Source organism: Sitophilus oryzae, unplaced genomic scaffold (assembly GCF_002938485.1).
Source record: "Sitophilus oryzae breed Bouriz unplaced genomic scaffold, Soryzae_2.0 scaffold_1393_pilon_pilon, whole genome shotgun sequence".
In the NCBI taxonomy this organism is placed as follows: domain Eukaryota; kingdom Metazoa; phylum Arthropoda; class Insecta; order Coleoptera; family Curculionidae; genus Sitophilus; species Sitophilus oryzae.
Genome location: NW_022146052.1, coordinates 2,810,799 through 2,834,250, shown reverse-complemented (window position 1 = coordinate 2,834,250; position 23,452 = coordinate 2,810,799). Strand labels below are relative to the sequence as shown.

At 33.0% G+C, this 23,452-nt stretch overlaps 1 protein-coding gene across 3 annotated transcripts in view; it reads left to right on the top strand.

Annotated features, from left to right (window-relative positions):
* Positions 1 to 23,452, top strand: part of LOC115875647 (protein peste-like) — a 142,886-nt gene that overhangs the window by 93,269 nt on the left and 26,165 nt on the right. For all 3 annotated transcript variants that reach the window (XM_030891160.1, XM_030891158.1, XM_030891159.1), the window contains exons 3-5: positions 5,332 to 5,461; positions 13,889 to 14,039; positions 20,258 to 20,455. In XM_030891160.1, the coding sequence (XP_030747020.1) occupies positions 5,332 to 5,461; positions 13,889 to 14,039; positions 20,258 to 20,455 (479 nt within the window). The remainder of the gene's footprint in view (positions 1 to 5,331; positions 5,462 to 13,888; positions 14,040 to 20,257; positions 20,456 to 23,452) is intronic.

Below are 23,452 nucleotides of genomic sequence, written 5' to 3'. Positions count from 1 at the left end.
GGTTACCAAAAATTGTTTTTGTCTCCTTTCAACGCACACTTTAGAAAGAAAAAGAGATATGAACTGTAATACTGAAAGAACGTCAAGGTTTTATCTGTCACTCTCGTCAATAATTTATCGGTAAGGAAGATTCCTAGAAAATCGCTTGTAGTCAAGTTTTGAACCATTGCCAGTTTTCCCATAAGAAGTGTCATCCACCTGGTTGTTGCTATCAGAGCCCGCGTGTGTGGATGGAAAGGCGAAATGGATGGAAAGTCCGATCACGAGCGCTCGGAGTTCGCTAAATGCCGCATGTGCGGTTATGGCAAAGCAAAGCACGTGTGTTTGGAATTTTAGGTGTGGCTTAACACGATAGGATCGGGCCAAGCCTTAGGCAGATTTCTGAAATATAATATACACAGGGTGAGTCTAAAATAAGTGCATATTTTCAGGGGTGGTATATTTCGACCCCCGGAACACGTCTATGAGGTTTTTTTCGCAAAAAAAAGATGTTAAATTTCCCTGTATATTTTTCGAAAATTTTTAGAACTGCCTGTTCACCGCAAATTTTTCTACGGTATAATTTCTTAATCTATGATATTACCATAGTTACAGATTTTCTCTATGGTTAAAGCACTAAAAGGGATGCAAATACAGAAAAAATCCGCTGGCTCTGAAATTTTTTCCAAAAATATTTTTTTTTTAAATTTTCAAACTTAAATAACTCGCTTATTTTGGACTTATTTGAAAAATGGTAAAGAGAAAATATGTTTCTTTTATCGAGATCTATACAAGCCCGGAAAATATTTGCACTTATTTAAGACTCACCCTGTATTTCCTTCGGCCACACACCCGCTTTATCCGACCCCTGAGAGCGACCCGAAAGTACAGAGTAATATACTTTTAATCCTGTGTTTTTTCAATATCTCTGTTAGGCAAATAAAAATATTACTTAAGAAAAAACACACATTTCAAAGTAATAAACTCCTCCATAGTTAAAAAAACGAATTAAACCAAAAATTATTCAATTTAGAACGCTAATCCTCTTTTCTTCCAGTTAATTAATGATCTACCGTCATTAGTGGGTACTTACTATTTTTAAATGTACCTTCAGCTAATAATAATAGATGTAGGTGTAGGCTATTAGGTGTCGTTTAGGCTATTAGCCTGTCGTTATAGATAAATACAATTTAATTTCTCAACGACATCCGCATCTTTGGCTATTTAACGGCGGATCATCATGGTTATGAATAAGTTACATTGAAGGTTATGAATAAGTCCCGTGTAAATTTTGCAAAGGTGAAATATTATCTCCCCAGATGATTTAATGCAAAAGTTGTATGAGACTTTTTTGAAGAGGGGTTAAAGTTGTACTTTTCTCTAGAATTTCGTTTCATTTGGATTTGTTGTTTAAAAGTTATTTGCAAAAATCTACCTTCAAATTAGTAAAATTTATAATACGGCTCAGAGAAGCTACAATTAAAATACCAACAAAACGACGATTGTCATTGTCAAATTCGATGTCACATTTTGTTTACAAAAAGGTACCAAATACAGTAATTTTGTATAAAATAATTATGAATTTCCCAACTTCTGAAAAAGTTACCATGGTTAAACGGCATTTTGCAGGAAATAGTATTGCCGCTGTGTTAGATATGTTCGCAGCTCAGTCTCCGGAAAGCCTATACCGAGTAAGTCCAACAGTTTAAAGAATAAACCAGTGCCAGTGGTTTGATACTAAAGGCACTCTATTTATTTGTTATATTGTTGTGGATGTATGTGGTATGAGAGAGGTCTCGAGTAATGAACAGCAAACAAGTCATACATCGCGAATACTATTCTCAGGTCAACTATTTCTTTTGTAGGTGATCATTTCAATTCGGAAGAAAATGAACCACCCTTTTCAAGCCACCTAAATTCCTGTAAACAAAAAAGTGACATCGAACTTGATAATGACAAAATCCTATTTTGCTGGTATTAGGCCAGTAAACGTAGCCGAGTATTATATGTAAAGGTGGAAAAAATTAGTAACCAACCGATCTCAACTGGAATTTGTAGATAATGATCTACTATTTATCTCCTCAAATGTCTCATTCGGTCAGTGGGGGAAGTTTGAAAAAAACCACCGCCATCTTGGATTTTTTCGTTTTTTTCAAATATCTTCGTTTGCATAACTTTTTTCGAAAAAACTAAAGATATGTTTTTTGTAGAGAATTAAATTTAGAATATTTTACCTTCAATTATTTTTTTTTCTAAAATAAATAGTAATAGAGATAGAGCAATTTTTTACTATACGTTTTATAAATTTTCCAGTTTTTTAAACCAATCAGCTATAATTTTTGCGTTAACAGTATAGTTTTAATATAGATAAGCCAAGTATAAATTTAAGCATTAAAACAATTAAAAATAACGGTAAAATATTATTTATTAAATAAAATTATTGTTAAGAAAATGATTATTAAATTAAAGTTGTTAAATAAAATCTGCTATGACGTCATCCTGAGCATCATTTTCATCCTCAACTAAAATACAAAAGTTTGTGCAACTGATTCCGTTGCACTGACCATACTTTGAAGAACATTTAAGACCCAGTTTTCTACAAGAGCAATAGGTGTTAGATTGCCTTTTGATCTTTCTTCCATCCATTGTAAAGGATCTTACTTCTTACCAATCCATTCTTGAATCTAACAAATACAACTTATAACATTTCCTATAATAGATATATCTTTACAGTTACCTGATAGTATGTCCTGAGTAAATGGAGTTTTGCAGAGTTCTCAGTTGGAGGAAAATTAGCTAAATTAAAGGTAATCTTAAAGGCTTGTCTTGATGTAATCCTATTGTATAGAGTGTATCTCAGATGGTTAATATGTTTGATATAGCTTGGGTAGTGATATAGCTTTAAAAAATAATTTAATCCTGACTGGAACAAGTCAAAAATGTGCCTGTCGATACTGAAAAAAGATGACGATCTTTATCAATACCTCGACGTATTTTTAGAAAAAAAAATGGTAACAAAGATGACTTGTTTCAGTCAGGATTAAATTATCTTTTAAAGCTATATCACTGCCCAAGCTATATTAAACATATTAATCATCTGAGATACACTCTATACAATAGGGTTGCATCAGGACAAGCCCTTAAGACTACCTTTAATTTAGCTAATTTGCCTCCAACTGAGAACTCTGCAAAACTCTTGCAGTTTAACTTCCTCATCGCAGTCCCATCGTTCATTGATCATGGCACCCAGATATTTAAATCGTGGAACTCGCTCTATAATATTTCCATCCACGGTCAATGCGGTGTTGATTGTAGGCTGGCGTCCTGTTACCATACGTTTGGTCTTGGCAGCGTTGATTTTAAGACCGAAACGATTTCCCATGTCCCCTATCTTATTTATTATTTGCTGGAGATCCTCTAAAGTTCGTGCTAGTATTGCCGTATCATCTGCATATCTAATATTGTTAATTGGAACTCCGTTAATCTTAATTCCTCCACTTTCTCCTTCCAGGGCCATTTGAAATATTTTTTCGACGTATATATTAAAAAGTATTGGTGACAGTATACAGCCCTGGCGGACTCCTTGACAGACATTGAAGGTGTCTGTGGATAAATTTTTGTTAACTCTTATCTCTGCGGTTTGGTTCCAACATAGTTCCTGTATGATTCTAATGTCTTTGGCGTCTATTCCTATCTCGAGCAGTCTGTTTAGGAGAATATCGTGTTTAACGTTGTCGAAAGCCTTCTGATAATCTATGAAGCACACACAGACATCTTGGCGTTGATCATAACATTTCTGGATTAGTAGCTTGATTGAAAACAAAGCCTCTCTGGTACCCAGCCCCTTAATGAAGCCGAATTGTGTCTCTCCGCTTTTTTCTTCACATTTCGAGTATATACGAGCATGCATGACTCGAAGAAAAAGTTTCAGAGCATGGCTCATTAGACTTACAAGTCTGTAGTCACTACAGTCTTTTGGAGATGCCTTTTTGGGAATTGTTATAAAAGTTGATTTTAGCCAGTCGTTTGAAATTTTACCCGTATCGTATATTCGATTGAATAGATATGTAAGATGCTTTGAGTCAAATATTTTAAGAACTTCTGCATGCACGTTGTCATGACCGGGACTTTTTCGATTTTTCATAGCTTTCATAGCATGCTGAACTTCATATTCAAGAATTTCCGGGCCCGACCAGTCTTAACAATTGAGAGGTTGTCTGTCTTCTCTTTGGTCTTCAAATGATAACTGTGCATAGCTTTTCCATGTGCTGCATAGATCTACCGGGTCTAAAATCAATTTCCCATTGTGTTTTAGGGCAGGTATTGGTGCATTTTTTGTGATGCCAGTAATTTGTTTGAGTTTTCTATGAAAATTTACAGAGTCGTGCAGAGCATGCATGCGTTCCGCCTCTTGGCATTCTGCAGTTACCCAGTTCTCTTTAGCTTGTTGGCTTTGTTGTTTAATAGTGTTATTTATTTCGATGTATCTTTGTTGTTGTTGTTCGACTTTTGCAATTCTTCTGTCCTCCATGAGGGAGAGTATCTCATCGGTCATCCATGGTTTGTTTTTCATTGTTGTTGTTGGTGTCAGAAAAGCGTTGGAAACAGTCACAATGTTTTGTTTTACGTTGTTTTGTTTTATGTTGTTGAATTCTCTACAGAAAACATATCTTTAGTTTTTTAGAAAAATGTTATGCAAACGGAGATATTTGAAAAAAACGAAAAAATCCAAGATGGCGGCGATTTTTTTCAAACTTCCCCCACTGGGACCGAATGGGACTTTTGAGGGGTTAAATAGGAGATCATTATCTACTCATTCCCGTTGAGATCGGTTGGTTACTAATTTTTTCCACCTCAACCTCCAGATTGACTGGCCTATATTCGAATTGTAGCTTTCTCTGGGTCGTATTATAAATTATTAGTAATTTGAAGGGAGATTTTTGCATATAATTTTTAGATGCATATTCCAAATAAAACGAAATTCTAGACGCAAGTACAACTTTAACACCTCTTTAAAAAAACATAATACAACTTTTGCATAAAATCATCTGGGGAGATAATATTTGACCTTTTCAAAATTTACATGAGATTTGCTATGTCCCGTGTTACGATGCCACCACACGGTTTATATAAACCTATTATTTAAATTTATATTAATTATATTTGAAGAATCACAGTAATTATTTGTCTATAAAGATATGCATTTTACTTGTATCGTACTGTCATGTCGCATCGAATCCAACCTCGGCGGTAAATCGCTTCCTCTCTTCTCTAACAAAAAAAAAAGATATACATTTTACGTATGTAAATCCATACCTTATAGATATACTTAATGTTTTTCTTTTCTTTTAGAGGCATTTAAGGCATGGAAAATTAATGAACCGCCTTTAGATTTAAATCTGTATCTTTTTAACTGGACAAATCCAGATGACATTACAGATCCTACCGTTAAGCCACATTTTGAAGAAGTAGGACCTTATAGGTAACTATTAATTATTATTTAGAGCGAAAACAAAAGTTTTATATGATAGAGATATTATAATAAGACACCTACAACACGTACAAGAAAGATAGCTATCTATATTTTAATCAAATACATTTGAAATGTGGGGTCAATATGTAGTTCATCAAAACACACAGTCTTCGTTATGAATAGTTAAATATAATATCTTTATAAGAATGTCAGCAAAATTAACGGAATTTATACTAGCGACTTTTCCATAGTGATATAAAAATAGCAATGAGCTGTTAACAATTTAGAAATATACTAAGTATGAATGGCTAAAACTTAGCGATAGGAGTATTTGACCGAAAACTAAATATGTTGAACTAATGAGAACCTACCTCAGTATCCTTCAGGCAGAAATCTACGTTATCGAAAGATGCGTACAATTTATCGTAGGAACTATCGAAAACAGGAAATAGCCATGTTATCCGATAGTTAAGCAGCACTATAAGCGATCAACTCAATAACCATCAATTTGAAGTTGGTCAAAGAATGCCTAGAGAAGCTGAACAAATTATTAGGCAAAGAAAATAAAGTCCTCCTACTCTGGGTGTCCGCCCTCAAGGGATAGAAGGCAATGCAAACGATCTAGCTAGAAAAGGAGCGAACACTTCACTAACTGGATCAGAACAGTCAATGACACTCGAAAAAGTTCCTCAGAACTTACGACCAATAAAAATCAAAGATTTTCCTTGATTTAAGTAAAAACAGTTTTCGGATTTTCACGGGGTTTCTAACAGGATACTGTCTCCTCAACGAACACCTCAGTAGTTTTATGTTGGTAAATAACGGCGAATGCAAATTCTGTGCAGAAAATGGGGAAACACCAGAACACCTACTCACTGAGTGCGCCGCGCCGAGATGACAACCGTTCATACTATAAACTTTGGTACGGCTGATGTCGAAGATGGAGAGCTGGCCTCTATGGAGCCGTCTCAGATACTGCCTTTTTTCAAAGTCCTGAGACTGTATGATGAGTATTTTTCATTATATATAGAATATATAATGAAAAAGTTCATTAATAGAATGAATTAAATCATTAATTTTGAACCGATGAACGATTTCATTGGCACAATGAAAAGTAATTCATTAACTCTTTGAACTTTAAGTTCATTAGATCAATGAACAGTGTTCATTAATTTGAAGAATACATTCATTGGTACAATGAACAGATTTCATTAAGATAATGTACCTAAATCCTTATATTAATGAACCGTATCATTAATATAATGAAATAATTTCATAACATGTTTAGTTATACATTTAAAAGTCGACACTATTAGTACCTCTTGTTATACCGTATAATCGATGATAAAGATCGCTGTCATTGATATGAAATGTCATTGATAGTAATTTCCCAGTCAACTACCTAAAATAATTCTACTATAAATAGATTTCCATTTGAACAAGCCCTTAGCTACAAAGGTAACAAAAGTACCAATAGTGCCGACTTACTTACGAGCACAGAAAATTTTTCCATTAGGGCAATAAAAAACAAGTGCAATAAACTAATAATAATTTATTCAAACTTGATATAGCATATACAAGTTAAAAATTAAAAAAAATCGAATCGACGAAGAGAATAGTAATGTTATTATTAATTTTAGGGTAAATTATAATAAGAAAATTAATTTGCCAGTCGATATCCTGAGGGATTTCTATAAAAAGACCATTTCTTCATTATATTAGCTGTATCGTTAGACTTGATAGCGTCTAGACGAATACAACAGGCCTTCCAAGTCGAATCAAGTAGATCCGATGTTAAATTGTCGAATTTGAGGGCTTGAAGGCAGGTCTCAGCATCTCGTTCCGGTTCCAAAAGCGACTTACATATATCAAAATAATTAAAATGCCGAATATCAAAAGATCATTAGAATTTACCATAATCAGTTTCATGCCTCGACTTGGTACTATGTTTTTCTTCTTTTTGTTTTTTATCTTCTGAAACATATTTGGAAACCGCTGTTTTAATGAATACCCGCACCAGAGATCTCACACAGCGGAATTTGATTTGACAACATAACAAATTAGATAGGACTTTTATTTAAAATATTTAAAATATTGAAGAGAACACTTACCGCTCTAATAAAACTAAAACCTCACTGAATAACACAACCACACAGACGTTATTAAAGTGCCAAAGGAACCGATCAATATGGCCACCATTTAAGTCCTAATATTTTATTCCTGATATTAATAACCGCGTACATTAATATAATATAGTGTGTTCATTGTATTAATAATATTGTTCATTGTCACAGAGATGCGCTTTGGGCAACTCATTAATCAATGATTTAGTACATTAATATAATGAATATGTGTTCATTAAAGTTTCAGCATTAAAATAAAGAACGCATTCATTGGGACAATGAACGCGTTCCTTATATTAATTAAAATCTTACATTAATTTAATAACCAGAGTTTCATTATATTGATGAAATTAGATTCATACTATTAATAAATCAGGCATCGATCTATGATTAACAAATCATTAATATAATGAAAAAAATCATTGTCACAACGAAACAACCGTTAATAATCAATGTTCATTAATATTATGAACAATATTTTTTTCAGTGTAACTCAAGAAAGGGGAACACACAATAGATCTTTAAGGTCGCGGTGACTAACTCCCCTCCCGAGGGGTGTCTCACTATTGGAATTACCTGTACATTTTCTTGGCAGTCGCTGGCAGTCATTTGCAGTCTTATGGCAGTCGCCTATAATAATTACATGGCAGTCATAGGCAGTCTTCTTCATAGTCATTGGCAGTCGCTTAGCAGTGGAAGGATATTTTGGCAGTACGTGTACATTTTTTACCCGAGTGAGACACCCCTCGCCCCCTCCTAAACATTCTAAATTCTACATGACTAAAATTTGAATGACACAGCAATCCACCGCGAGCAGGCGTTTTCTGCTAATCATATTGAAGTGCGAGTCCGAGCAAAATCAGCAGTCCATCCCCTCAATGCTTTATGTCAAAAATTGCATAATACCATAAAGCTAACACGTGCTGGGTGTGGATTCATCCTTATAACTTTTTTGCTTTTTTTTCAAAATCACTAGTATATGACAGAAATCAGGATTCATTGACGAATTCAATTATTTTCGGTCACTTCCTGTTTCATCGGAAATGACTACAACTTTTGATTTTTAAATGCCACCCTTGATTTTTTTTTACTTTATTCGATAGGAAATGACGCTCTGAATAGATATCATATATATAGATTTTCAGACGGCTCTTTAGAATGGATAAAAAACCTTTTAAAAGATAGATCACATTGTGTTGTCATGAAACGGGGAAGTTTAAAACAAAAATCTAGTTATATTCCTATGATTTCTGGGGTTCCTCAGGGATCTATTCTGGGGCCATTTTTATTTTCGTTATATGTAGCTGATATGGATAAGGAATTACAGTTTTCTAAATTGCAGCAATATGCAGATGATTCTTAAATTATTGCAAAATAGATACTAATAATTTGGCACAATTTCAGTTAAATTTTAACGACGATCTTAATAAAATTAATAAATATGCTCTGGATCATAATTTGAAATTAAATGCCGGTAAATCTTGTGTTATAGTATTTGGTAGTGATATAAACAAAATTACAAATACGGCTGATAACATGAATATCCATATAGATAATGTAGCGATACCCATTGTTACAGAGACTAAAAATCTTGGAGTCTATTTTCATGCGAAGCTTTCTTTTCAGGCACATATAACTACTAAATTAAAGGCTGCTTATATAGGGTTGAAGAATTGTTCGTCTCTTAAGAAATATATACCATCAAAGACTAAGTATCAATTATGTGACACACTTATTTTATCTTTATTTGATTATGGCGATGTTGTTTATGGTACATCCATAAACGCTAGATTCTCTAGAAAAATCCAAATACTTCAAAGCTCGTGTCTACGGTTTTCTTTTAACATTCCTTTTAGAGATCATATAACGCCACATCTTAAAAATTTATCTATTTTATCCATGACTAACAGACGACAATTTCATTTAATGACATTCATTTATCGAATTTTAACTACAGAGCAGCCTCCCTATTTGTTCTCATTGTTTCACTACATCGACCATGATCATTCGACTAGATCAGTGCATTATTTTAAAATTCCTCAACACCGAACAGCTAACTTCCAAAAATCTTTCAGTTTCATAGCGCCACATTTGTGGAATAATATTTCTAATAACTTTAAATTTCAATCCTTTACAGATTATAAAAAACAAATTAAAAATAATTTACTAGATTCGTAAATATTATAATTTCTTCGACTGATTTGTGAGGTCTTGTTCTTCTGATATGCCCGTCATTGGTTGCTGTTCCGGTTTTTACACTGTTTCATTATGCCTCTCTGCTTATCTCCGCTCATCCCTGATAAAATTGTATTTTCACTTTTTTATATAATTTTAATTTTTATAATTCTGTTTATTTTTATAATTTAATTTATTTCTATTTTGTATTTGGGGTCGCACCACTCTGGCACTTTGTGCCATTGTATCGGTTTTTTAATCGCGGTGCGATCCCTTTAGACACACATTTATTAATACTAATATTATTCTGTAAAACTTAATGAGGTCTAATAAAGAAATTTGAATTTGAATTTGAATTTGAATAGAAGGATATATCATATGTCAACTTTTGACATTTTTGCATATTGTTTATTTAAAATTGCAACATGCGGTTCATAACGACAATTTGACTCGAAATACCAAGTGTGGTACCAAATTATTCGTAATAAAAATGCTTTTTCCAAATATGATAATGAACTGCCCTCGTTCCATTTCAAAAATAGAGATATGATTCAAAATGGGCATGTTTTAACCGATTAGAACAAAACACAAAAAACATTAGACGATCAGATCTATTTTTCCAAGGCTCCTTGATTAAAAATTAGGTTTTAAACACGACCACTCTATAGAATGAAATTTAAAAAACGGTTTTATTTCATGGTGTCATTCTAGTCGGAGTGTCATTTTCTATCGAATAAAGTACAAAAATAGCAAAGGTGCCATATAAAAATCAAAAGTTGTAGTCATTTCCGGTGAAACAGGAAGTGACCGAAAACAGTTGAATAGGTCAATCAATCATAATTTGTGTCATATACTATTACCAAATGTGGTTTTTATCTCTAAAAATAAAAATGTTATAGTTGTATTATATGGTTATTACATAAAGGTTCAATTGGAGGTTCAAGGAGTTTAGTTGTCGTGATCGCGATTATAATCGCGTTTAAAATTGTAGGAGGTCTCTGGGGGCCTTATAAGATATACCCCCTACAACGTTAAGTATTTTGAGCAACACCCGATATGCATCAAAGAAAATTAGAAATTTGGTAGAAAATGTATAATACTTTAGTATGCCGCCAAATGAAAAAGTAGAAAGATAAAACGGCCTTTACACTACTCGCGAAGAAATATTTTCGAAGGCAGTTTGCAAATGGAAATTAAGTTCCAACTAAAATCACGAATTGCTGATTAATTCATTTTATATTTTTAATGGTGCCAATTGATGAGTAATTTGTATCAAGAGACAAACTTTAAAAAGATGTTTGTTCGAGTTCGTATTTTTGAACCTTAATGAATCCGAACAATTCCGTATAATAAACAGAATTTTTAGAATTTTGGCCACATAATTCGTGGTTTTTAATTGAGTCGCGTGAATCGCGTGTGACATTTTTTTTGAGAGAAAAAACCGATCATGGGCACTTAACCGATCATGGGTAAGACATATACATATATATTGCCATTACTCGCTGACGAGTATTTGTCACACATCAGAAGATGACCACACAAGGCGTTTTTATTTATTTTATTGTGAGCTGCTTCTTCCCACTCATTCTGCATGTTAATTCCCTTTAAGTTTTCGTGGAAAATGTCCTTGTACCTTTTCAGTTGTCACCCGGCCTCCTCTTACCGTCTACAAGCTCACCGTAAAGCAGAGATTTTGGTATGCGGTTTTCTTGCATTCTGCATACGTGACCAGCCCATCTTAGGCGGAATTTTATGACCATGACTTCAATATTCTCGCAGTTAGCTTTTTAAAGAACCGATACGTTTGAGACATGATCCACCGGATTCTTAAGAGTTGTCTAAGATGTCTCTGTTCCAACTTGTTTAATGCTTTCATGTGTCGGCGGTACGGCACCCATATAACATGTTGCGCTCCTATATAACATGGTGACGATTATAATTGCTCGGTACACTGCAAGTTTCGTTTTTCTACTCAAGTCATGATTGTAGAAAACGCTGCTAATCCTGTTCTGAATTTCAGAGTCAATATTGGCCTTTTCCGAAATCAAACTGCCAAGGTAATTGAATTCCGCCACATATTCCAATAGTTCTTCTCTGATTTTTATAGCATTGTTGTGATCTTTCGGGGGAGTGCACATGATTTTGGTTTTGTCGATGTTTAGCTTAAGGCCCAGAGCCTCCTATGCCCAGGTATATGTGTTCAACATTTCTTGTAATTGTTGTAACATGTTTGCAACTAGAGCGAAGTTATCAGCGTATTGAAGTTCTGTGATGAATTTTGTATGTGTTTTTGCCCTGAGTCTTTTTATGTTGAACAGACCGCCGTCGTATCTGTATCTAATGCCCAATCCTCTCTCCTGCAGTTTGCTGTCCACTATAAGGAGAGCGCTGCCATGAATATGTTGAATAGGAGAGGCGCTAAGACACATCCCTGCCTAACTCCTGTATGTGTTAGGAATGGATCGCTCAGTGATACATGATGTGACACTCTTGACTTGTTGTTGTCATGGAGACATTTACACACTGTAAGAAATGTGTTGGGTACTCCAAACTTTTTCATAATTATTGCCCAAAGCGCATCTCTGTTCACAGAGTCGAAGGCTTTTGTTAGATCGATAGATGAAACATAAAGTTTAGACTGCTGCTCTTTTACTTTTTTCTGTAGTTGGCGGATGGAAAATATGGAATCGACGCGCGACGGTGCCGCGGTTGGTACGAAAACCGGTTTGCGATTGTGGAAGGATTTTTTCTATATATGGGTGCAGGCGGTTTGACATAATTTTTGCAAGAAATTTTTTGTTTTGCAAAGAAAGAAATAAAAAAGCTTTGCAAGAAAAAAAAACATCATGGGCACTTGGTAAGACAACCGATGTAGTGACAGACTCTTACTGACTAAAATAACCCTCAGAACATTAATGTATCTCCTTCTAGAACCACCTTAGCATTACTTCAGAAGGAGGGTTCTATGTAGCTGGTTTGGACCTATCGGATCATACGTTCTCTCTCTCTTCTTTTTTTTCCATAAGGATTTCCTTAGCCATTTTGCTTATTTCCTTCCAAAATATTTCATTCTTCAGCATGGTGTCGATTAGGTTATCTGGTGTTAGTTTACCCACTTTCTCTTCTACAGCATGTCTAATAAAGCTCCATCTTGCGCAATAGAAAAATGTGTGTCCGATATTGTCAACCAGTTCGCAGTAACGACAAGTATCCGTATCCCTAAGGTGGAAGCATTTAAAATAAGCTTCAAAGTCACCATGTCTGGATAATACTTGTGTTAGGTAGAAGTCAACTTTGCTATGATTTTTGGAGACCCAGGGCTCTCTATTTCATATAAGACGTCTTGTCCAACTTGCTATGGCTTCTTCATTAGACCATTCTTGTTGCAATGTCTTCATCATGTGTATAATCCTTGAATTTTTCCTTTCCCTTCTTTTTCCAGCTCTGCTCGATGAGCGGCTAATAGATATATTGGCGGGGTTCTTGCTATAACCGGTAAAGGATTTGTTGACGTAGTCATAAAAGCACAGGCAATTCTTATCGCCGATCGCGTGTGACATAACCAGCGCGCACCTCATTAGTTCAGACACAGTTTTTCGCGCGTCGCGTGTATTATTTTTTTTATTGTTGAATACAGTAAATTTGTTTCTTCGGAATCATCAAACTCTGATTCAGAACTAAAGTTTAGTATCAATAATTATTTCGATGGCGAATCAGTAATAGCAAATGCAGGCGTTTTTGTACGGTCCCAATTTGTGGACCACTACGAAGCGCTTGTAGCCCGTCGCGTCATGCCGGTCGCGCCATGTCGTGCCAGGTCATGTCTCACGCGACTCAATTTGCGCGTAGCCTTACACGTTGTGCAATCCGGGAGGTCAATAATTGTGGTGATCGCGATTATAATCGCGTTTAAAATTTTTAAGTCTGTGGGGGCCTTATAAGATATACCCCCTACAACGTAAAGCAATTTTTGTTGGATAGAAGAATTTTATTTACTACTGAAGTCACAAGCTAGTTTGGATTCTACGAAGTGGTGCTTTCCAGAAAATTACATTTTTTTAACTCTCTTTCAGTGGCGAAGTACACTGGCTTTTTCAAGTGCTATTTTATTATAGTAACTTCTTTATTATTATTTTAGTGTAAAAGAAGTCAAAGAAAAAACTAATCTCACATGGCATGACAACAGTACAATTAGTTATCGATTTAGAAAGTTTTATTACTATGATTCAAAAAGTAGTCCAAGAAAAATGGAAGATGATAATATTACAACAATTAATACAGTCCCATTGGTAAGTTATAGTCTTTTGGTTAAATCAAATTAATTAATATATGATTTAAGTTTAGATTAGCGTATGCATTATTATTATCAATATGCATTACGTATGCATTTTTATGCTACTAATGTAAAAATAACTTTGTTATTATAATATGTAAAAATGTTAAAATATAAATTGTAATAGGCTGGAATCAATACCAGAATATAAAGAAAGTACAAAAAACAAAATCCGGCCTAACCCCTACATAATATATGCTATTCTCTGCATTAAGTTTATTAGACCTAAGAAAACAGTACAAGCACGCAGTTTAATATTAAATCAGTTACTACAAAAATTCTAGTAGTATAAAACTTAATCAATGCCAAAACATGTTTATGGTATTACTATAATTAATAAGGTATTATTATGGTTTTATAAAAATAAAAAATTGGTATTCACTTCCGATTCAACTGAAATAAAGTCAACATGTTTTTTAAATGACTGCTTTAACCCAACAAACAAAAAAGTTATAAGCTTTTAAAAGTGGGTCGAACTAAAATGATAATACTGTACACCTCGGAGTAAACTTAAAAAAAATCAAGTTTGTGCATAAAATAAATTCCAAAAACAATTTCTTGAACTGATTATGTGAAATCCCTGTCTACCGTCTAGAATTATATTATAAAAAAAATAAAATAACTCAACAGTTTAAATAAAATATTCTTAGTCCTTCTCTTATTCAATTATTTGGAACGACAGGAAGTGTTTTAACTAAACTGGACTAAACAGAATTTAAACTAACCAAAACCAACTTTAACTGAAAATTCAAATCTGGTATATTTTATTTAGCAACAAATTATCTGAGAAAGCTCTGTTCATACCAAATTAATCTTTTGTATTCAAAATAGCTCAATGTAGAAAAAATATTTCCTCTTCTAGACGAGAGTCATTTATCTTTTTTTATTGTTACTACTAATTAGTAGAACAACTATAAAATTGTTGAAAAACGAAAAGTTTGAGAGATATAGTGAGTTTCTAATTTATTCGTTTCCAGTTTGATGGAACAAGTGTACTTAATTTTGATTTAAAAATATACTTCGTAAAATGTAATTTATATCATACAAGATAGGTACTAGTATCAAATTTCCAATTTTAAATTCCAGTTTTCTACATTATTTTTTATGAGAAAAACACCCTAGTTAAACTAGCGTTACGTACCTCTGAATATCTCTAAATCATCACGTGAATAGAATCACTTCATGATAACAACATATGTAGTTTAAATGGTGATATTCATATTCACATCTTATTTTGGTAACGAATAAAACGTCACGTCTCAGTTACACCTGTAAATGGGAATTCACGTTTTAACCCCAGCATTACATTTAGAAAAATTAAAATTTTGGCGTTAAAATATATGTATTTGATTAAAGCTGAATACCGGATGTTTTTCAATACTGGCTCACCGCTAGAACTTAATTTTTTCAGATAAAAAAACGAGATTTGGTGCGTTAGTATAGGACATAAATCGGGATTGAATGACGTATTCTACTATTTTCGGTCACTTCCGGTATTTTTCGGTCTTTTCGGATTTTTTTTTGCTTTTTTTACTTTATTTGATAGAAAATAAAATTCTGAATATCTGAATGATCATATATCAACTTTTGACATTTTCAATTAAAAAAAATTGTATTTAAAATTTCCGTCTACTATATGTCCCCGGAATGTCTTTGCAAGAGGAAAACCTTTTTTATTATTGACATTTTGAGAAAAGTGCATTCTTCATAAAAATGTTTGCTTATTCTAAAATGGTTCATGCCTTTTATAATTTTCCTAATTTCCATACCGTTTTATAGAAATTTAAGAAAAACATGAAAATATGGTTGAATTTCTAAAATTCAAAACGCGCTTCTATGGTAATATAACGTCATTTTCATTCTTTGATAGATTTTTATTCACAGAATTATATATAATTAACGTAATATTTTTTATTGTTTTAAAATGTTAAAGAAGCACAACATTTTTTAGTTCAATGCTACGGGAAGGGTGCTGATAGTTATCGGAAAATATGATACTTTAACAGCAACAAAGAATACGACGTTAATCAAAATTAATACACTACTCAAAACAATTACCGCATATTTTCTATAAAAAAATATTAATTTGAAAAATAAGACATTTTGAATTCCCTGACTTACGATTTTAAATAGTATGGATACTTTGAAGGGAAATTCGATACAATAAGTCTACGCGCTAACCTGTAATTTTTAGTCGGCCGACTATCTAGTTGCAAAAGTGAAAACAACACATACTTATAAAGTCGATCGGCCGACTATTTGATTGCGTGTAAGCGCGGCTCCATAAGGATATATTGGTTACAAATATGCACCTAAATAGTCGGCCGATTAAAAATTGCCTATCAGCGCATAGCCTGGGTCTACGCAATATAATCAAATATTGGTCCGATCCACGGTGGACAATTTTAAAGAAGTAGGTGGTAAAAATGTTTTAATAGTTTGCAATGTGGAAAAAGACTTAATTATATCTCGGACAAATGTAAAAAACTAAAATGTTAAATAATTTATTAACATTTTTAGAAAAAAAGATAAATAAATATTAAATGATGTATTACAAAAAAATTACAAATAAGTTTCAGTTCCTAATTTAACTAAATTTAATAATGACTAAGTATATAAATAAATATGACTATAATTATATCATGTAACTCTATCATACGAGTATAACTATAAATAATTTAAAATTTATTTTCATCAGATTCGTCTGTGCTTGCTTCGTCATCGGATAAGTGATCTACAGAAATATTAGTAAGTGGGGATGCTTTAATATCTAGGCATTTTAAAAGACTAAGTACTTCTTTGGAAAATGTTGACGTTGATTTTTGTTTTTTTTTCCTGTAACTGGTTATTAGAGGATCAGATGATATGAGAAGCATTCTAAGTAAGTCTCTATTCGTGGCAATTCTTGATATTTTTTGAGTGTTGTGCTCTCTAAATCTTGTATAGTTTTTATTTAATGCCTCATGAGCTTCTTCGGAAAGTTGCCCAATAGGCACCAAACAATTTCTTATTATATCGCCTGCATGGAAGAGAATTTTATGTAAGGTAACTGGCATATAATACCACGAATAAAGACTTAGGTAGAGTTCTCTAGTTCCTTCCGCGTATTTCTCAAATTGTTCAATATTTACATCATACCGTCATTTTGCAGGCACTGTAATTAGAGTGCCTGCAAAATGACGCTAAAAACCTAGTTATTATTAATTTATCCAGACCTGTAATATCTGCACTCTTTTGTGGGCTTTGGAAGAATTTTCTGGCCGTGTTGCCATCATTGGTTGATCCGAAATCAGGCTTTGGCCTATCTACAATTAATCCCATTTCTATTTTAAATTTTCTTTGAATTTCTGACTTTTTCTGCTTTTCAACTTCAGCTTTAGATTCACTGCCTTTTGCTTGCCACGATTTTAAATTTAATTTGTAACTAATATGCAACATACATTCAAAAGATCTTATCCATGCATGTAAAGTAGATATAGGCCAAACCCATAGTTCTCAACAATGATAGAGGCCTTATTTGGCTCTAAGTTCATAGTTTTTGGTGTTGCTTTGCAGATATAACAGGTCTGAGAAGATTTGTTACCAGTCAGCGTATTGCACACCTTCCCATCAACCATCGTCAAAAGGAGCTGATGATGGATATTTATTGAAGTTTCCATTACTAAGACTGACTTCCGTTGGACGTAACTTTAAAATTTGGTTCTGAATAACTTTTGTTTCTAAATTCATCATATCATTTGTTTCTTTTGAAAATAACAATTTTATTGGACGGCATAGTCTGGTTTGGTTTGGTTTGATTCTGCCAAATGTGGGTTTGCGGATCATTAATAGGGTGTATTTTAATAGGCACAAAAGAAAAAGTAAACAAATATTCATCAGCTTCAAAAGAATTATTAAATTTTTGCTTATATCTATGCCCGGAACTACCATCGATCCCCACTTACTAATTATAATAAGTTCACTTACCCTTATCGAAGTTGAAGCAAATTGCTTTAAAACGGATTCTTGCACTATAGACAAACGTTGCGCAGTATGATCAAGTAACGCCTGAAGATCAATTTCTGCTTTTGTCTCACAAACACTAATAAATTCACTTAATGGACTACATTCATTTTTTGCATTTTGCAGCTCAATATATGATGGATATAGGAAATGCCCTGCTTCACGAGCACTTTTTCTCAGATGAATATATGATTGTTGTTTTGTCAATCTTAAATCTACATAAAGAGCCAAAGCCTCATCCCTGCTGTATTGTCGCACGTTTTTGTTTTCCTTTTCCCGTCTTTAAAGCTTGATCTGGGTTGAGCGATTTGGCGATGCTGAACTAATTTCCTTTATTAAATTGACTGCATCTCTTTTACCATCAACTCTGAAAGCAACCTCAGTTGCAAACGTTAGTTCTTCAACACTGGAAGAAAGCAAATGTTGAACTTTTTTTTTCTTTGATCGATATTTAACTTCTTCGAATGGTTTTGGCGGTCGTCCGGACGATCTCGGTTGTTCTGACCCCGTGCAATCATTAATAGTCATTTGCAAAATTAAATCATCCCCATCTAACCAGTCCGCATACTTCTTTAAAAAATAGTTCATTTTTCTGCCCGACTTTTCCCATCTTTCTTTAATTTTCTTTGAAAAATCGCAAACAATGCCTTTCCACCGAGCCTGAGTTTCTTTATTAACTGTCCTCACTTGATAGTTTTCCATTAAAATTGGAAGCAAAGATTCATACGAATTTTTCTTTACAGACTGATGCCATATTTGAAAAAACGCTTTTCTAGAGACGTTAAACATGATTCCTAAAACAAGAAAAAAGAAACTGTTTCGCAAGTTTCCGCAAAAACTAAAATATATTGCCGAAAAGGTAATACTCCAGACTATTGAAAAATGCACTTTTCTTCTTGGCATTACTTGGCTTTTTCCTATTTCTCATTTACAAAACCGAAAAATAATAGATTTTAATAATACTTACGATTATCACAACTCATTTCAGCTTAAACTTCGTAAACTTTTGATAAACTACGACCTGCTATTTGAAATGTCTCTTTTAACATTTGTTTCTCTAATTTGTCTCTCCATTTGTTTTGTTATTAGAGTTGTCATAGTGCTTGACATGGCCTTCTATGTGAAAATATAGTTTAAACTTGTAATGTTTACGAAAAAAAAAGGCAAACAAATCGCATATTTTTTGAAAGTCGTCAGTTTGAACTTTGATAAATATTATCATATGTAATTTCTGATTATAATTAATTATTTTTCTTGTTAGTTGATAAGTTGTAACTCAACTGATATTGTAAAAATAGAGATTTTTAGTGAATTAGATTTAATGAATTTAGAAGTGAATTATTACCATCTAGATATCGATTTTAAAAGGTTTTTTACCACCCCCTCAAAACAAAAAAAAATTCTTAAAATGTCAATAATAAAAAATATTTCCTCTTGTAAAAACAATCCGGGGATATACTGTAGAGTGCCATAGCTGCGTTAAAACTACTAATTTTTAATTACGGAACCTTGGAAAAACAGATTTGATCATCTAATGTTTTTCGTATCTTTTCCAATCAATGACCAATTCCAATCGATGACCAAATCGTATTATTCAATTCAATTTTTCAACTGGAACGAGGGTGGCTTTTTATCATATTTTTGGAAAAAGCCCTTTTTACTAATAATTTGGTACCATATACTTGGTATATCGAGTCAAGTGTATGTATATATGACCAGTGTATGTATGATGATGATGGATGATGTATGGTAGTATGATTGAAATTTCAATACAATTTTTTTTGAGAGAAAATGTCAAAAGTTGACATGTGATATATGTCGTTCTATTTAGAATGTCATTTTCTACCAAATAAAGTAAAAAAAAATCCGGAAGGTAACATTTTAAAATCAAAAGTTGTAGTCATTTCCAGTGAAACAGGAAGTGACCGAAGCCGAAAGTAATTGAAAACGTCAATCAATCGTGATTTATGTCTACATTATACTAACATACGAAATCGTGTTTTTTATATAAAAAATACAAAAATAATAGGGGTGAGCCACGTCAATTTAAAAAAACACCCGGTATCTCAGAGAAGAAACTTAATTTGGGGCAATTTTTGGTAACACTGTAAATGTAATAAATGATAATAAATGCATTTTATTCTTTAGTAAAGTGATGTAAATATTTTTTAGACGATAGGTTTCAAGGCAAAGAATTTTAGTTTCTTCTTGAAAAGATTGATATCGATGTCACTGTCGAGCATTTCCAAATTGTATGTTAGAAAAACAGCCAAGGAAATACTTTTTGATGGATATGAAGAAGGTATTCTTAGTGTTTTAAGTAGCTTGCCTTTAGTCGATGTCCAGAACAAATTCGGAATTTTTTATGGGGTAAGTGAAACTTAGACGTAAAACATTATACACAAAATGTGTTTAGAAATCAATTTAGAATCTTAAAGCTATATGCAATTTGGTTCTATTTAAAATATACAAGGGAAAAGACACCAGAGAATATCTTGAACCTAAAATATTCCCAACTGAATTAAAATTAGATGATAGAAATACTACACTCACCGGCACGAAAAATGGGCACCTTAAAGTTTTCATGTATTCTAAAGTTCTATATTATATATTGTGTTCTAGTGGACCGATTTTGACGATTTTTTAAGCAATTTGAAGCTATATTATTTGAATTTTAGTACCACTTTCTAAATTAAAAATGAAAATGCTATCTGTCAATTATACGAGGGAAACCAAAATGTTGATATTTTTGTGAAAGTTTGCAACATCCTGTGAAGTACGTTAACAAAACAAGGATTTTAAAAATTACTTTACTATTACTTTATCATCTATATGTATCTTTTCTCGATAGTTTGTTTTTTGATTATTCACCTCAATTGCTTTTTTTGGAGATATTCGCTTTTGAACAAGACACTAACATTTTTTTGAATTTTCTATGTTAAAACCATGTCCTTGCTTTTGGTCCTAGTCTATAGACCTATAAAATAGTGGTTATGATTTATGTAATGTCACTGGCTTTGGGGAAAAATAATATTATTATTGTCTGTTACTTTAGCACGTAAGGTTTTACGTCTAAAAGTTGATCTCAGCCATGATCAATTAAAGCAGCAATAGCCGATACTTCATAACTTAAATCCATCTCTACTAGAGAAAACGACGATAAACAATAATAATATGACTTTTCAATGACAGTGACATTACAAAAACAATAAACACTATTTTATAAGTGTGTTGATGAGGACACAATAGTATATTGTGTAATAAGTTTTGAAAAAGACTCTTTGCACACGGGTGTGACGGTTTATTGCCAAAAGTTTCACGAGTGTGCAAAGAGCCTTTTTCAAACGTGTTGCACACTATACTTTTTCTACGACTGCATATCACAAAATAACAAATTAATATTTTTTGTAAATTTATTTAAATTTCCAACAATATTATTTAATGACAATAACAGGTGAACAAGTTTTCTATTTTTTACATTTTTGAAATATAATAAAATTGAATTACTTGTTAAAGTTATAATTAATGGTAACTTTAGAACAGTTTTTAAAATTAATTATTGGAATATCCCTTATATTTTCATAATTTTCTGCAATATTCAGAGAATATTCGAACGAATATAATTGGGTCGCTGGGTCATTCCTTGGCAAAGGCTGCAAAGGTATTTTTGAGGGAATGTTGGACGATGATGGCTACACAGACTTCATTATTTTATTAGATACTTGTATTTTGATTTCAATGGACTCACCAATATATCCTTCGGCAACGGCACTGGAATGCCAGCCCCCATGGAGTGGCGCTTCAAAGTTAGTAAGTCACTGCATTGACTAATATTGTGGCTGATGATCGCCGAAAGCAATGCCCGGTGTATTTTTCTGGATTCGGAAGATTCAAAAATTCGGCGATTTTTCTTGCCATATTTCCTATTTTGTTGATACCAACAACCTGTTTTGTGCATTTACCATTGCGATAATTAAGAAAAAAACTTTTTTCTGTTATATTTTGGGGATGAAGACTAAGATATTTCTTGCAAATTTCATAAAAAGTACCTGTAATTGTAAAGGATCTGGGTACTTCTGTTTTTGTGTGTTTTATTTGCACCAGTATTGCTGAATCAAGGTCTTTGATATCCTCAGTTGTTAATCTGCAGAGCTCGTCCCGCCTGCAAGCTCCTGTTAGTCCAATTGTCACGACAGTCTAAGAAGTTAAGATATACTATATTATTTATTAATATTATTATCTGAGTAAAGTACCTTAACAAGCAAATATTTATAGTCTGGAACAGTAGATAAGAACCGATAAAAATTCTTTTCTGATTTTCGCTTTAGGAAAGCAACCAGTTTCATATAATTACCCAAATCGACGTTGTGGACGACTTCTTCGAAATTTCTTCAAAATAGACTAGCGCCATATTTTCAGAAAGGGATTTAATAATTTTGTTGTCTTTCCAAACCATAAACTTGTTATATGCAGTTTCATAACGTTCCCGAGATTTTTCAGGTAATAGACTCAACGATATATTTGCGGCTTGCTGCGTCAATTCGAAAGGATCGGTGGATTAAATTGTGTGCTCCATTACCCGAAGATTAAGGGAAATCTGATATTTAAGTTGAATTACTTCATAGATAAATGCAACAAGTTTAGATTGGAAAGCCCGTAAAAATTTTAGGTCGCGAAATTATTTTGGGTCGCGACCGTTATACGCGATCTGGCGCTGCTATAGCGATCGCTAAGAACAACGGCAAACAAAAACAGAAATAATTTTCTCTTGTCAAAGTCAGAATCTTCAAAAATCATAATAATCTTTCAAAATCTAAACCGCTCTCATTAAAGAAATTCCGAAAAGTGTTTATAGCATCCATTTTCAAAGTAATTATTGCTATCTTGTGAGTTTAATTCAAGTTTTATTTACTCCAACCGGTGATAATTGTGAAAAAGTGGCATTAAAAACTTAAAATGCTGTGCTGTGAACTGTGAACTGCAAAAACCATCGTGGATCGTGGCATAAGGTCGGTTTCCAATATATAATAAGTTATATAAAATATAATATAAGTTATATAAAATAAAGTTTCTTTTATGCAACACACTGTCTTTAATTTATAAAATTAAACGAAAATAATAATAAATTTGAATAAACAATATTTGGCGATATAATTCCGGAAAAAGCCGAACCGCTCCGAAATTTTCAAAAGTTTTGGGTCGCGACCGTTGCAAGAATAGCGCCAAATAGTGTTTACATTGTCCTTATGGGCACTTTCCAATCTAAACTTGTTTCGTTTATCTATGAATTACTTTTCAAACAATATGACACTGACAAATACGTTTCGCCGCCAGAGACAATGTTGGCAATGTTGTTGTCTCTGGTTA